Source organism: Melozone crissalis, unplaced genomic scaffold, assembly GCF_028551555.1.
Source record: "Melozone crissalis strain CALT ecotype California unplaced genomic scaffold, PUWL_Pcris_2 ptg000006l_1, whole genome shotgun sequence".
Classification (NCBI taxonomy): Eukaryota; Metazoa; Chordata; class Aves; order Passeriformes; family Passerellidae; genus Melozone; species Melozone crissalis.
This window is the reverse complement of record NW_026535784.1, coordinates 1924555-1942108: the sequence shown is the minus strand read 5'-3', so window position 1 is coordinate 1942108 and position 17554 is coordinate 1924555. Positions and strand designations below refer to the sequence as shown.

Genomic DNA, 17554 nt, shown 5'->3' with positions numbered 1-17554 from the left:
TGTAACAGCCTTATGGCAAGTAGACCTGAAATATTCTTCTACTGCTTATGGGTGTGCTCTGCCACTATCTAAAATCTTCATGATATTCAAACAAATCCCACTTTTATTCACTGTTAATTTCTAAGTGATTAAGGTAGCTGGCTATATATGTATTAGTCATCCATAAAGCGTGATGGAGCATTACTGGAAACCGACAACTTTACTCCAGATCAGATTTTCAGGAAGCTTTTTATCATTGTGGAAGCATTACACTTCTTACCATGTTTCATGACTACTTTAGGTGTACTTACATCTCAACAAGATCTAGCATAAAAAAAATGAGCAGGAAAAATCCTCAGAGCCAAAGTTTAGCTGCACATAGAAGAACTTAACACTAATTCTTACTTTTTTTTAATAGGAGTCCTGTTTATGCCCTTCCCTGTGTTCTCTAATATCCACAACTTAGAACAACATCACAAAAAAATTATTTTTGAATGTAAAATGCAGATCTTCCCTATAAAGGTGGTCATTGACACATTTGTCTTCTCTGATTGAGCCACTTCAGCAGCTTATTATTTTAAATCTATTTTTTAATCTTTTTTGAAGTAGGGGTGCAATTAGTTTAAAACTGAAGAACTGTCATAAAAACAACAAACCTTTTCCCCACTCAACATGATTTCTTGTAATCATTAATTTTGTATTATAACAAGCAAGAAAAAAAGATTTAAAGCTTTCTTACAACATTCAAGTTATTTCCTGTTCAGTTGTTTCTTATGTCATGCACAGCAATTGATCGTTGCTGTATTTTTGAGTGTGGAAAATCAGAAAGAATTTTTTGCAAGGAACTGCTAGCAAATTAGGGATGTGACCTTAATCTATCATTCCAACTACAGCTTGATGCAAATAACTATATTTAAAAGATGCTGGATCATTCAATTCCACTACAAGTCACCAATGTATCAGTGTATTTTGCCTTAAAATACTTCTTCATATTACTCTTTCCCCCTCCAATGTACTTGGTATATTTTTGGGTTGTTCTGTTTTTGCTTTTTAACATTTGCTACAGATTTGTATTGTTATGAAGAAGAGCAAAGCTGGAATGAATCAAAAAACAAACAGCAAATGTTCCTTTGTTTTTCAGTTACCTCCACCTATTTAAGGTGTTACAGGACAAGCTCAGTTGTGACCATGTTTGATCATGGTCTGCACTAGCAATCAAGTACATCACAGTTTCTTTAGAGTTTCTCAGTTATTACAAACAGCAGTTTTTCATCATAAAATCTCTAAAAGCACAGATGCTTGGGGCAAGGGTGACGGGGATGTGGGATGAGAATGGGCAACAGGAGAAACACAATTACAAGGATCACACTTCTTGTTGTCTTATTCTCAGTAATTCCTCCTTCCACTGCCACACCCCATACGCACCAGGCACTTCTCCCTCCTTCTCCATCAGCCATCCAAATGGTCTCGTTCCTCCTCCTGCTTCCTTTTGCTGCCTTTACTCCCCTATCTTTTTCCCTAGCATCCTTTTCAGAACTCAGTTGCTTTTCTCAGGGCTCCTCATTAGATGTCAAAACTTCTAAGTATTTTCCTTGCTGCTCAGCTTGCATACAACTCCTCTCCCCAATTTTTTCTTGTATTGCTGTTTCCATCACCTTGTACTCATTATATTCACAAATATAACCATGATGATACACCAAAGAATCTACATACATTGAAAAGAATTTCTCATGATGCTTTAGCATGACAACCAATCATTATTTCTCATCTTCAGTACTTCATTTAAGTGTTATTATTTGGTAACCTTCCATTGTTAAACACTTTTGACTGTTCTTTAGCGATACTTTTTTTTTAAAGGATTTCTCTCTCTCTCATCATGTGCTTGATTATTAATCAGGATACCATTATCTCCAAGTAAAACCAGAACATTTTCCAATAAAAAATTCCTTTTGCACGGTATCATTATAAATTCCCATTGTTGTATACCAAAAGACTCCCAAGTCTGCCCCTGAACCTCAACCACAACATCTCTGGCATTGTATGTATGTATGTCTATATGTATTTCATAGTATCACAGAATAGTTTGGGTAAGAGGGGACCTTTAAAGATTATCTAATGCAATCCCCCTGAAACAGGGGCATCTTTTTCACTAGATCAGGTTGCTCAAAAATGCTCCCCTTTAAGCCTGTATTTCTTAATACAGATAAGGACATATCTCTGCTCTTATGCAGACTGAGATTCATGCACACATCCCTTCTGCTTCCTTCCACTGACATTCACATCACTTCCTCTCTTTCAAGATGCCAATCTCAAGCATCAGCTTTGGCTTGTCCTTTCAGCTATCTTTGTATAGGTCTCTACATTATCCCTCCCTCTGCCATTTTCTGCTTATTTAATATCCTTTCTCCTAATACATCCTTTGGTATTGTCCAGTTTTGCTTTAAATGCACCATTAGCATTACAGAAGAAATTAAAATTACTAGGCACCCTTACTGGTTCATTCAACATGAATAAACATTTCCATCTGCCACAGAGCACATCATTTATATCTTTCTCAAAACAAAACACCCTCTGAAATCAATAGGAACATTGAGCCAAAATGAAACAAATGGTTTTTAATAAGTAATGTATATTATTGCTTATACATAACAGAGAGAATACTCATCACCACTGTAGCTTGAACTTGGAGTCAGGCACAGAGAAAACATGTCACAAATTATTACGGCACAGAGCCATGCCAGCCCCCCATCTTTATATTTGGCTAAGTTTCCTCAAATATCCCAGTTAAATACATCTAATCACCCAAAGCAGTAACAAGATTATCCTGATTTCTCTTTTCAAAGCCAAATTCTAGCACAAACACCATGACACCTAGGCCCTCCCTGATGTTAGACACCAATAAATCTTGAATATAGCCCTACAAAGGAGATATATTCAAGCAGACCAGACAAGCATTTGTCAGACTCCTTCTGATGGTAACCAAGGGAAGATTGGCACTGCCACTGCAGACTGACATTTCCAGCCAATGTTTGAACTGCCATGAATGATCAGATTTCGTTTTTTTTATTTAAGCACGAATGAAACAGAAATGGGAACTTCAGCAAGCTGCAGGTTGAACAAATTGATCCAGTACGATTTACTTTTCACTTCTGCTCAAGAGAGGAAGTTTAAGAAATTTACACTACATGAGTCAAAGAAATTGATGGTTTCATACTAGCACTATATCACTGCCACAAGTTCAAGCTAAACCAATCACTTTTTAACTAGAAAGAGGCCTGAGACATGATGTTCTGATCTCAATCTGAACTTCACAAAGTTCATGGCGGCAAAGTTACAATTTGGCATTTTGCTTAGGATCTTCTCCACTTTTAACACTGAAGATTTTTTTTTAAAGTAACAGCAGACTCTCCTCTATCAAGTTTATTAGAAATCAATGAATAAGCTCAATCCAATCTCATTTCAACATTATAAAAGTCTAAATAGGTGTCTTTTAGCACTGCAGTTATAATAAACCCCTCTAAGGCTCTCCAAGAGCCTAGTATGGATGTGAATTCCAATATGAACAGGATTTGAGGACATCCCTGGACAGATTTGCCTAATAATTACCGGCTCAACTGCAAACTTGAGGCAGGGAAGGATTTCTGGATCAACAGCGCCCTCTAATGGATCAGTGCTGTATTGTGACAGTTTTCTTCAGTACTGCAGTAAAAATCATTCTGTTTTCCGACTTGAAATTAAAACGCCAGAGGTAGTCAAAGAATTGCAGACTTTGAAAGCCCAAAGACAGAAGGTATTTCTTTTGATTCAAGCATCCAGAAACTGCATGAAGAAAGGATACTGTTCAATGCAGAATCTGCAAAGAAATATCTTAGGATCATTTTAATTTTCTGGGTGTTAGATAAGTCGGCTTTGGGAAGAAGATAGTTTTGCACAATTATTTACAATATTCATACACACAGGAGGAGTTAACAGGCTGGTAGCACTTCTAAGCATTCTGTTTCAGGGCTTGATTTTGGTTTGCCTTCTGCTGCACTGCAGTCAGTGATCTTTGCAGAGCATCCATGTATTAGAAGGGAATATATAACTAGGAAAAGGGCTGTATAAGGAAGTGCTTTCATGATCACATAAATTAATTCTGAAATGCATGATGTTGAAAGGGCAGAGCAGATACAACCTGCCACACAACAGCACAAGCAATAGAACCAACACACATGCACACACACACACAAAAATATTTTAAAAATCTGTAGAAACAGATTTGGGGGAGAGGAGCAGTCTTAGGGTATCTGAATCATATAATGTGCACTCTGAAAATGCAGAAAAGAGCAATCAAGAACCCTTCAGGAGTAAATGGCTCTGTTTTGTATCAACATACAGTCAGAAAAACTGACTCAGCACAGTAGGCAGAGCTGGGAATGCCCCATGTAAACAGAGGAAGTTCAAAGCACAACTGGAGGCAAGAGAGATGCTCCCAACAGTTATATTCAAGCAGAGTAAGAACAAAGGGAAAAAGCAAAAATTTGATGCCTGGTACTGCAGTACTCAAGAGGGACATAACTAATTTCAAATGACCTATCACTCTGGAGGAGAAATTCCTTCACAAGTCTGGATATCTTTACTCCTCAATCGAAAAAGCTCAGAACATTCACAGGGACCACTCAAAAATATTCAGGGGCATAAGATTCAAAAAGCATAAGTCCTGAAAAGAAAAGTGCCTTGTTAACAATGAACATCTACAAAAAGATTTTCATGGATGAGAATGCTTTCCATGGACCCTCACAGATAAAATACCTGGAAGTGCCGTGACAGAAGAGTAACACTGAGCACTCTCATGGTGTGAGCCCCACAAGCAACAACTATGAAGTCAGTCAACTTCATTCAAAGTGCAAGAGCACTTCAGAAAATATAGGATCTCAGAAAGGAGGGGTGGTGTTGGCATCTTGGTTTTGCTCCTCCTTAAACATGAGCTGTGAACTTAAATAAACTGACAGGTCACCTATTCATTACAATAATCAGGCCTAAAGATTTCAGTCTATATAAAGAGTACTGTGTTCAGCTATGAAGACCAATTTTTCTCCCTGATGATCATTCAGCAAAACACATGCTGTGGGTTTAAATTCAAATGACACACAGCAAATACCCTTTTGGTATTGTATTACATATCTAAATAATTTATGGAGGTTTTTTATAGTTACAGAAAGGCAGAAATTCATAAACTGTATCATATTTGTGGTGGGTTGACACTGGATGGAAGATGCCCATCAAAGTTTCTCTATCACTCCCCCTCTCCCTCAACTGGACAGGAGAGAGAAAATGCAGGAGAAGTATTGAAGGACAAGGTGAGATCACTCACCAATTACTGTCACTGGCAAAGCAGATTCAACTTGGACAAATTAGTTTAATTTTTATTTTCTATTACCCATCGAACCAGAGCAGGATAATGAGAAATAAAATGAAATCTTAAAACACCTTTCCCTCACCCCTCCCTTCTTAATGGTCTTAACTTTGCTCCTGATTTTCGCTACCTCCTCCCCACTCAGCACCTTAGGGGGATGGGGAATGGGGGGTTGTAGTCAGTTCATCACACTTTGTCTCTGCTGCTCTTCCCTCCTCAGGTTTGCCATGCAAACCCAATTACAACATTCTTGATTTGTTGGCAGTTGACTGACCTCAAAGAATGTACCTAACAACTAAAACTTCCTTGAAGTACAGGAAGTAGAAAGAAAAACAGGTCTTCCTCAGTCTCTAATTTCCTGCCATAGCCTGGGAAAGAATGATAAGATTTTGTATCAAACATTAAGTGGACCCTCAAGCACACCTAAATAATTTCACAGAGAAAGTAACAGGAGAGGAAGTGAGATCAACTCCAAGAGAGACATCTGAGACAGGGATTTGCCTATAGACAACTTTGAAAAAACAAGGCAAGAATGTAAAAACACCTCCCCCAATGCCATCCCAGGTTTCAGTTACTTGAGGGTAGTGAATTGCCTCATAAAAAAATAGCACCTGCCATTTAACGTCAATAGATCTTTCTTCCACTAGTTCACACAATTATTCATTGAGCCCAACTATCCCCATTTATTCCCTGCCTACAGCACCCTAGAGAATTCCACTTTATATTATCATATAGTCACGCCCAAAACAAAACTAAAAGCCCTAGATTTTGGAAGTTGAAAAGACAGGCCTACCTCACATTTTTAATACTGAATTTGTTTAAAGTATTGCAGTGCACAACAGAATCTGGCCAGTCTCTATTCTTGGAAACAAAAAGAACATCATTTCTGAGCATTTCCCTGAAGTATCAGTTAAATACCATGAGGTATTCAGTGTTTTATAGTACACTTCTTTCCAGGGCAGTGTATTATAAAACACTGACACCACTGCACAAAATAAGCCTTCTGATTAAGTTGAGTGCTTATGGCCCACATTTTGAGGGTGAATTAATCCCAGCCCTGACACTAACATGTTTTGACACTCAGAGCTTTTCACTTCACCTCACTATATATTCTTTTTTTTTCTATTGTACAACAGACATAATGATTCTTTGCCTGCTTTGTGAAGCCTTCTGAGAATTTCAGCAATAAAGCACTACATATAAGGAGATATGCATTTATATTGAAATGCACCTATTCACAAAGAGCCATCAATTTCCAACTCACTAGTTAAAACCATTTTTATAAGCTTTCATTCACAAAAAAGCACATGAAAAATTTACCTGCTCATTTTTGCAGATCCATACAGTACTCCCCTGAAGTAGAATAAAGATTTTGGTTTTGTATCCTTTCAGCTCAAGATATCCACTTTTCTCAGGGGTGACAGAAGTTCGAGACTGAGAGTTATTATCAGACATCAATTTCAAGGCATCGAGCATCGTATTAACCCAGTCATTTCTTTCTTCTAAACAAGAAAAAACGTTAGTCAAAGACAGTTAGTTAAGCAGTAGCTTCATTCTTCTCGGCACACTGGTTTTCCCAACATTGTTGCTATGTTGGTTGATGGTACAGCAATGCCAAATAAGAGAGAACATCCACATTGACAAGGAGGTGTAAATAAAAACAATGAGAATCTGTATCAGTGGAGGTGTTAGAAGGACAGACATCCAATTAACTCCCAACAACCAATCCAAACAAACCGATGATCGAGATTCCTAAAATCATGACGGCTAGTTCTGAGATACTTTATTCCAGACAGCTTAAAGACTGAGGTGACAGACAGGTGGCATGATCTGGCACCTTCTGGATGCCAGATCAATGGGAAAGAATTACAGCATTACAAGTTGTGTAAGCAGAAACCAGAGAGCCTAAATATGATCTGTCACTGAAGAGGCAAATCATCACCACTGCTATGCCATGCTTGACCATGCTTTCAAGAAAAAAATGCTTGGTAACTTACAATCTATTCCATTAAGGTGTGGCGTTTAAGCTTGACATTGTCAAGGGTACCGAGTAATTAAGAAAATGTGTGTTTGAGCATCTTTGCATGCATTATTAATGTAACATCTTACAAATACATGAACACAAGGAGGTGAAGTAATAAAGTTTCTCTCAGTCTCATTCACTGTGTTCAGACATTTGACGGGACTAAGATCAATATACTTTAATGCTGAGTAGTCCAAATGAATTAGGTTTGCCTTATGCGATTGGAATATCATGAATATTTCAACTGTTTGCTCTCAAAGAGCCAGGTCACAAAATATATTGGGGGCAGGGGAGATGTAGAGGGGGGAAGGGAGGGATTGGAAGTTCTATTCACAGTATGTATGAAGCTGGCAAAATTAGCTTGGAAGACTGTAGGGAGCACCACTGAAATAATAACCTGCTTACTTCATAAATGGTATATGTGCAACATACAGCAACAAATACACAAATTTAGGTGTCATAAAATACTGTGTAGAAAAGGAAGACGGCAGCCTGACAAATTAGCACAGGGAATGTGATCCAAGTGTTCCTGTAAAAAAATTGGTTTAAAATACATATATGCTGTCTTGAAATACTCCAGTAATATTTTCAAAGTACTTTAGTATAGCTAAGGGCATCAAATTACTCTAGAAGTGTCTTTTTTTAATGGTATTTCACTCTGGTGAAAAAAAATCTCACTGCATCTGAGCACGTTATACTCTAATTCACTGCTATCCCTTTTGCCCCCAAAAGCCCCTAAACTTTCCAAACCATTACATATAGTGCTTTTTCCTCTAGATATCTAAATCCATCCAAAAGTAATGCAATTCTGATATCTCAAAATACATGTAAAGGTCTCAAATTCAAAATCTTTGAAAGAAGTTAAGTACCCTTTGAATAGTCCCAGAGCAATGCCTAAACACAAATCCACAGAAGTAATAGCATCATTAACAGTTTTGTTTTTAGCACATAACAAAAATCAAGGAGGGTTATTTATATATTTTACTGGGAATACATCATCCAGTTCTGGACCACATTCCTTATACAATAGGCATTTCTAACCTTAAGTGAACAGCTTTACAGACAGCTTTACAGACATCTTACTATGTCCAAAGATGGTTATACACTGTATGAAAATGGAATTCCATGTATAACAAGTGGTCGCTCTGAATACATATTACAAGTCAGCATAAGTTTTTAACACTTCTATAGTATCCAAGGCAAAGGCTTAGAAAAAAAAATTGCAGACCCCCAAAACGTATTGCACCAAGATGGCTATATTATAATTTATGAAAAAAAAAATAAAATAAATATAGAAGAGAAATGCAAAAATAAGAAAGAAATATATATTTTTAAACTCAGCTAACAGCATAAAAATGACTAAAATTATTTGAGCCAAACCTGATAAGAAGGATTTGTTCATTGATGCTGCACTCCGGTTACAGCCTGCAGCAAATGTTTACTACCAACTATAACCCATAAAAATGGGATTTGATAATGGAAATGCTGAGAGGCCCCAGAGCTATAATGGCTCTGGCATGTACTGCTGTAAATACATATTGCACAACTCCTTTTTTCCAGGCATTCCTTTTTATTTGACTGTTTCCATAAATAAATCATACATGCACTGATATTGATTCCACATATTACAGCTTTAGGTTGATAAAGTGTTCAATTAGAAGGCATGCTAACTTCCTTGCTACAATTTACATTTGTAATCTCTGTCAATACCTGGCTGAAAATACTGTTTAAGACAGAAAACTTTGGATTTCCTTCGATCACAGCAACACATCCCAGGCATCATTCATTGTCTCTTTGTCAATTTCTTATCAAGTGGTAACTCAGAGATGTCTGAGAGCACACAGGCTGTAAGAGCTGCTAGTGAGACCTGAGAAATGTTCAGACAAATTAATCTTTCGGAAGGATGGGGGAGGAGGCAGAAGAGTCAGGAAAACAGTCTTCTCATTTTGATATTTGAAAAAGCCATTGCCCAGCAATTTCCACTGTTCTAACAAAGTTCAGAGTCATCTCCAGTTTCACTTTATGAGCTTAAACCAACTCCAGAAATATTTCTCATAAAAAAACAAGTTATATTTCGCAAACAAAATTTATCAACAGTGATTACATGGCTTTTTGGCAATTTCTAGAAACACACATTTTCTACTTACCTTCCTTATCCACACGGAAAACAAAAGTCCTATGGGATGTGACAACTTCAAACTTATTCTCCCCATGAGCTCTTACTGTTGCTATTGCAGAGAGCAGTATTATTCCTTTTGAGAACACTTCCTGTAATAAAAAGGCAGTCAAAATATTTCATTCTCAGAGAATTTTAAATTCCTCTGATGTAACACTACTTTTCATGATGTTTAGGGAGTTCACCACACTTAATATAACTGAGTAAGTGAACACCTTCACTACTTACCTATCACCAACTTCACTGTTCTGGATCTATGCACATCTACTACCTTCTAAAATAGAATAAAATCCCATGATGAGATAGATTGTGCATATCTAAGATTCAGCTTCATAAATTATCTCATTACATTAATATTGCAAAACGTAACACTTTAATTTACAATTTTATGCCAAAGTAAATTACATTTACTATCTCAAAGAAAAATTATTTGAAAATATATAACTATTATACTTGTATGATAGAATCAGACATGGGAAAAATATTATACTTCCTCCAGGCAGATAATTCCAAACAGTCTTGCTGCTCCCCCCCGCACTTTGCCACTTCAGTGGGTAGCCAATAAGAAACGTAAATTCACTGATCCCATAAATCCGTACATTTTATCCCTAAATTTGAACACAAACAAGGGCACCACACTGGAAAAATACACTGTCCTGTTACAATACACTACAAGAATGCTCTAGCTTGGGTCAGGTATATGCTTTTCTGCTATATGTGTGGGCTGGTTTTGGCCGGGATACAGCTAATTCCCTTCAGAGTAGCTAGCACAGAGCTGTGCTTGATGATAGAAATAGGGTTCACAACAACACAGGGATGTTTCAGCTGGTGCTGGGCAGTGCTGAGACAGAATCAATGAATTTTCTGCTCCTCATCCCACCCCAGCCCTGAGGAGGCTGGAGGAGCACAAGAAGATGGGAGGTGATACAGCCTGGACAGCTGAGCCCAGCAGACCTGACGGACATCCACACCACATGGCAGCACGTTCAGTGCTGGGACACAAAGCTGGGGCATGTTCACAGTGATGGAGTTTGTCTTCTCAAGTAACCATTACGCAGAATAGAGTCCTGCTCTCCTGGGGATGGCCAAACACCTTCCTGCCCATGAGAAGTGGTGGATGAACTCCTTGGTTTGCTTGTGCACAGCTTTTGCTTTACCTCCTAGTGTGTCTATCTCAACCCACAAGTTCTCATGTTTATTCTTCTGATTATCTCCCCATCCTAGCCGCGAGAAGAGTGAGTGAGTGTGGGGCATGATTGCTGGCTGAGGTTAAACCACAATAATTTGGGGTCAGCAAAAATTTTCCCAATATTTTTAGATTACCAACTAGGTATTAGGACAAATGAATGGAACACAAATGCAAGATGGGAGAAAGGGACTGCTACAAGTACTTCCTTCAATTAGCTCACCTTTTAAACTAATTACCCTAAGGGTTTGGGGTGGGGGTTGACAGGAAGGAAAGCTGAAGCAGACGTGCACTTCAGAAATACAGCTGCATTATTTCTGGATTCCAGAGTTAATGCTGCTCTTGTCTCCACTACACTTTCATAAATTCATTTTCTGACCAAGACAAGTCAGATACCCTGATAAAATTTATGATTCAGATGCAGTAATAGTCCGAGTCAGCTTCCCATAAAGAAATTGCTCTGTAATAACTTCCCTCCCAAAGTATAAATTATTATAACAGACTTCATACAAGCACTCAAGGAACATTGTAAATGTGAAGCAGAAAGGATACACTGGATCATTTTTTGTTTACTGAGTTTAATATACTAATGTTGTTTCACTTCGTGGTACTAATACATGTCAGCAAAGGTAGTTTAGTGATAAATAAACAGAAATATTGAAACACAGCAGCAGCAAGCATGTTACTACAGTTACACACAAGGAATACTCAGAATGACCATAGATACAATTGCATAGCTATTTTCATTATGGCTATATTTGTTAAAAGAGTGATCTTAATATATTTTAATGAGTTGGATATTAAGTTAACTACTGATCCTTCCATGGTAAAACAAAATTTTTACATCTACTGTTTCTGCAGGTGTTCAGTTATAAATATGTTATGGTGTTTGCAGGCATCTACTGGCTGTATTCGGTACTACTGCAAGAGAATAACAGACTGCTGGAAGTTACAACTATTTTATTTCATTTGCTAAAAAAAAGTCAATTTCCTTTTAAGCTGAGCATAGTTTTGCTTTGCTATTTAAACAATCATCCATTATCCTTTTGAAAGCTTTGTTCTCCAAGGCATACATATTTTCAAATACAGTTTAAACCACAATAATTTATCAATCTATTTTTCTTGCGCAGCAGCTTTTCTTTCATGTGCAAAAAAAAATGCCTGTTAAAAAGCTCTTGTAGATCAAGATACAATAACTCTCTTTGAAATACTCCAGACTAGAAATTAGGTGAATTATTTAGGAATACAGAAAACAAACCAAAACAAACACAGCCAAGAACTTCACAGCTATTTATTCTGTTACTGAGTGGTGTAAACTAGTTTTAAAGCTGCTAAGAATTCTCTGACAAAAAAATTTCCAGAAGGGAAAAGCAAAATGTTTGGGGTTTTTGTATCAGCTGTTTGGCAGAAAATTTAATTTTCAAATAAAGCCCCGCCATATCACTCCTTGATGGGCGTGATTCAGAGATGAGCTAACGGATCATGGAAAATACCATTTTTGACTACTTTGGTTTTACTTCTACAACAGAAGTATTTCAGGAATGACAGTGATTCATCTGTTTTGCAGTGAATTTCGCCCTTTGTAATGTTCACTTGTACTGTGACACAACAAAATGTTGAAGTTCTCCACTTGAAGTGTGATGTCTTTTTCCTAAATCACTAATATAATTGTCAGGGATGGTAAGCTGTTTTAAATAAAAACTTTCAACGTAACCAGAAGTTTCTGCCTTACTATAAAGTGTGTGGTAAAACACCAGATTTCTGCCTAAAGTAGGAAGAAATTTGAAGCAAAACTTGTGCATATAGGGTAGCTGAAAAAACAACTCAAATTCTACCTTCCCCTCCTCAGTAAACCACACTCTTTTGAGATGAAGCCACATGGGATGTTGCTCTGATTGCATCAGCTTTCTCAGGACCAGGAACACAGAAGAAATGAGAGCAACACAGATTCAACCCAAAACTTTCCCTAGGTCAGATGCTGCTTGTTAAAAGCTGAATCATTTTTTTCATGTATGCAGATACAAAGTATACAAAGTAAAGAAGAGATCTCTATCAAGCAGAAGTTGATAGACAACTAAAACAAGGTCAGAAAAATACGTATAAAATTGGTGTTTAAATCATTCAAAGAAGTATTCATATGGGCATTTTCAGGAATAATATTCTCTGTGTCTTCCCGCTATGGTCTCTGGTTATTTCACTCTTCATTAGCCATGTAGTACACTTCCCCTTCTTGAGAACCTCACTCTAGCTCCTAATTTGAATGACAAATAGAGCTATTTAATATCAGTAGTGTTTCTGGGTAAAATAAACAGTTTCATTCCACTGAGTCTAACCTTTTCTGCTTGTAATAAGAAGAAAAATATCAAGTATGGATTGGTTTCCTTCTGAGAACTACTTTTAATTGATACATGAAACCAAAAGTATAATTTCTTTATAACATGAATTTCTTCTATATACATGAAACCGAAAGTATAATTTCTTGTCTGTGTAGGAACGTCCTAAGACAAACACAGACTAGAATAGACAGAACTTGCCATTAAGTTCTAAAATTAAAACAACAACTTCCCCACTTAAATATATAAATGGCCAGCTGTGTAGTAGGAAGGGGGACATGCAAGACCTTGCAAGGGGCTCAAGCTGCACACAGGTCTTGATGGGTCTGCAAATAATTGTTTATAATGTCAAGGTAACAACACACAAGCAACAGCAGCAAAATGCTGATATCCATCTTACATGAAATATGAACACCCTAGGTGTGGAGACAGTGATCCACCAGAGACCACTACACCAAAAACTCATTTTCTTGAATGACACCACTGCTCGTTCAGCACAATCCCATTGGGCACTAAGAAATACTGGTACCCAACTATGTTTTCCTCCTACCTGAAAACTATTTTGAGTTTCACCAAATCCTCAGTTCCCAGAATTTTGCTTCGGGCCTTGCAGTTCTCAGATATAACATTTCTTCACGTATGTGACTCACCAAGTTAGCAAGTCAGACACCCAAATGTGGTCAAACTATACACAGAGACCAAGCACCCTCTCCTTCAATACCCAGAGTGAGGCTTGGACTCAGATTCCAGAAAAAGTGAGACAAAGAGGCTTCCACACAAGGGTTTGCCAAGCTGCTGATAGCCTAACCTACCACACAGACCTTTCAAACAGAGGATGCAGAGTTGGTGGCTTCCTATGCATCATGTGACACACTAAACATTCGATTCAGCAGAAGGGAATACTTCAGGAATCTCTTATGACAAACAGACATATAACAAATGCTATTCTAGCATAACTGACCTCCAAGTAACACTTTCAGTGACTTTCAAAAGGAAGAAAAAAAAAAAATTACCAGTGCAGATAAAAGACTAAGTTCTTTATTAGCATTTATTTCCCTAATTATGCTACAGGCAGTGTTAGGCAAATCCCATTTCTCCATTTTTTTCAAGTCTTTCTTCATGATCAACCCTGCTTTTCTGCTCCTCTGAAGTTGTGGGATCAATACTGCAAAGGGGTACCATTTTTTGTCACTGAAATACAAACATCATTCTCCTTACTCTACTGCTCTCTTCACCTACAAAATCAAGTCTTCTACTGTAAGTCAAGCAAAGCAAGCAAGCAAAAACAGATTGTTTCAAATTTGCAATCGGTAAGCAGAAAGACTGATGTAAATACCTTTGAGCTTTTTCTTAGTTCCTCAGCCCCTCAGTCTCATCCTACTTCAGTTCTCACATCCTCACCCCATCATAAGGCATCTGTAGCTCTCTTACCACCAATCAGCACACTGTTTCAGAACTTTTACCTGAAACTGTATTTTCTTCCTAATGTAACATGCATCTTCAACAGGAAATGGTCTTTAAATAAAATAACACACATGCACAGGGAAGGGAACCTCAACTTCCCTTAACATGCATATTGTAAAATCATCTATCACTTTTAAGTCTAAGAAGGTCTTCACTACTTCCAAGAGGAAATATTAATTATTAAATCACAGAGCGAAAGAAAAAGGATTTTGTAGTGCTCTGAAGGGTAATCCCATGGAATTCTAAGAGAATTACAAGGAATACATTCTGCTGAAAACTATGATTTACAAATGCATTTTTGTAGCGCATATAAGAAGTGAACTACATTAATCAAAGCAGCTCACGTGTCTGCAAATGTTTCAGCAGGATTCAATCCTCAGTACAGAAACAAAACCAGCCATGTGCATTGTAGAACTGGTTTTGAACATTCCCATTCAAACCTAACCAAGTTTCATGACATGCAGTTATGCACAGAAGACAAATAGAAAAAAGATATTTTTAATCAAAGAGTCAACAAGTGTATAGGTTTGGGTTGGTTTTGTTTAAATGGTCTTCCATGCTACTTTTAATGGTGCTCTCACAATCTCCAGCATGCTAGGCTCCCATGACAAGACACTCTTCAAAAACCATCAAATAACATCTCTCTTAAATGTGTTTAGCATGATCCTGTTCTGTTCCAAAAACAGCAGCAGTGTCAGTCTCTCACTAAAGTAAAAACAAATCTGATGATATCTACCTGGAAAGGTGAGTAATACAAGCCCTTCTAGAAAATACAAGGATGAACAATACATGAAGACATGGACACCTTAAAATACTTAATTACATCTCACCCTAGTGTTTTAGAATTGAAAATTAACCTAGGATGGCTATTCATTTCTAATTCCTCAGATTCTAATTACAGTACTTGGTGTATTACACAGATGCATTTTGTTCCAAACATGACCAAAACATATCTCTTACCTTTTCATTGTTGTAATAAGAAATGCTCTCTCCATCAAATTTAACCCAGCGCTTCTGAAACACACATTTGCTGGAATCAAAAACGAACACAATTAATATACAGCTAACACTGGTTTTAAGAATGTCTCAATCACAAATTATAGAGAGGTCATATTTCTGTTCAAATGAATATTCGGAACATAGAGCATAACTTTAGTCACCACAAGCTCTATTAAGATACTTTCCAAAAATGAAAGCTGAGAACCTCAAATGACCATCTCACTGTTGTGCTTATGACATCTCTGTTTGCTGGTATGGTACCTCCAGCCATTCCACGTCAACACAGCTCCCCAGGACTCTGTTTTCTGGCCAATGAATGGATAGCAGCACACCACATCTCCCAACAAGTACAACATGAAATTTAATTTTTAATGTGTTATCAACTGGACATCATTAATGGAAACTTTCAGTGTGCCATTAACTCACACTCTATAGAGACCTCCTAAAAATATATTTTTACATTAACCTGAAGTAGTCCATTACACTCACTAAAAATGTTGACAGCTTGTTAGTTATCATCTAAAAATGTCTCCATTCTAAAATCTATTAAACAAGTTAATTAGGCAAGAACAAGACCCCACTAATGTATTTTCCCAACATTATTTCCTTTTCTTTTAAATGAGTGCTCTGCTTTAGGATTAGTAGACTGTGATAGCTTATCAAAACTTTAATCAAATAGCAGCTCCGGCTTAATTAACTTGCATTATATGACTACAATAAATCATCATTTTTCATAACCTGGAAAGGCCAATGTACCATCTATTTTGCATTAAAATGTCAATAAACTTCAAGATTATACAGGCACGAGTGAACCTAAGTACCACATACAATGTGAGCAAACTGAAAGGCTGTAGAATTTATAGTGAATTAACTAAAAAAAAAAGAGAGCCCATACTTTAATTGCATGATTTCTATCAATTTAAGAAAACAGTATATATTCTTTTTCCTGAGGAATCACAAACTTCTGGGTGCAAATTGGAGCTTTACAAAAAGAATGAGAATAAAATAAGACAGCGCTTCAATAGTTTGAAAAAAAATTCTTTAAGAATTCAGTTGAGTTTTTTTTATTCTTCGGATACTTGAGAAATGGTATTGTAAGCAAAAGAAACAAAAATGTATCATTCACTGAACCACCCCTGAGACAAAGTCCTTGAAATGTAGCTGTGGACTGTCACTGCATCAAGGCTAATGACCATGCAACTCTTCTACTCAGTACTAATCACTACTAATTTTGTGGTTAACTCATTATCTTTTCCAAATAATAAATTTTTCCCATGGCACTTTCTTGAAGTTTTCATAACTTGTTCTCAACTCTATCCCTTCAAATGGAGCAAGACAAGCCAGCTGGAATCACGAATTATACTTTTCATGATTCTGCTAGCTAACTGCCAAAAGCGTTAAAAAAATCCTGTAAATAAAATAGAACAAGAGTCACAGCTAACTGCAGCTTTCCAAGAGTTCAATATCCCAATAATTCTGAAAAAAAAAAAAAAAAAAAGAAAAGAAATGTGGAAACACTCTGTGGGTAATTATTCTTTGAGTCTTTGGTAAAGGTGAACAATGGCAATCCATAAATGTGGACAAAACTTTCAAAATAATTTAAAAAGGAAAGAAAATAGTTTTGAGCACACTGAAATTCTGTGATAGTAAAAAAGTTTTATTAAACCCTTTATTCCATCTTAGTAATCACCTTCAACAATGTATCAAGTGCATCAACACAAAAAAATTAAAAAATTATATAATACCAAATCAATTCCCTAGAAAGGAACACAAAAAAAAATGGAAATTGCTATACAACAGAGCTTCTTCCAGTGAGTTCAAATAATGTTTTGTTCCAAAACAATAACATAATAACATAAATTTCTCACTTAAAAAAATTATATATTGTATATACTCAATTATATTGCTGATGATTATTATCGCAAAAAATAATCAAAGGAAAGGCCAAAAACTTTAATACCTTTCAGCACAGCTCAATATACTGTCCTAATAACAAGGA

The 17554-nt window shown here is 36.8% G+C and overlaps 1 protein-coding gene across 1 annotated transcript in view; it reads right to left on the bottom strand.

The window, feature by feature from the left end:
* ARAP2 (ArfGAP with RhoGAP domain, ankyrin repeat and PH domain 2) overlaps positions 1 to 17554 on the bottom strand; it is a 113466-nt gene that overhangs the window by 75212 nt on the left and 20700 nt on the right. Inside the window, exons 8-10 of the mRNA XM_054290628.1 lie at positions 15517 to 15586; positions 9545 to 9665; positions 6695 to 6876 (exon numbers count right to left, since the gene is read on the bottom strand). Of these exons, the coding sequence (XP_054146603.1) occupies positions 6695 to 6876; positions 9545 to 9665; positions 15517 to 15586 (373 nt within the window). The remainder of the gene's footprint in view (positions 1 to 6694; positions 6877 to 9544; positions 9666 to 15516; positions 15587 to 17554) is intronic.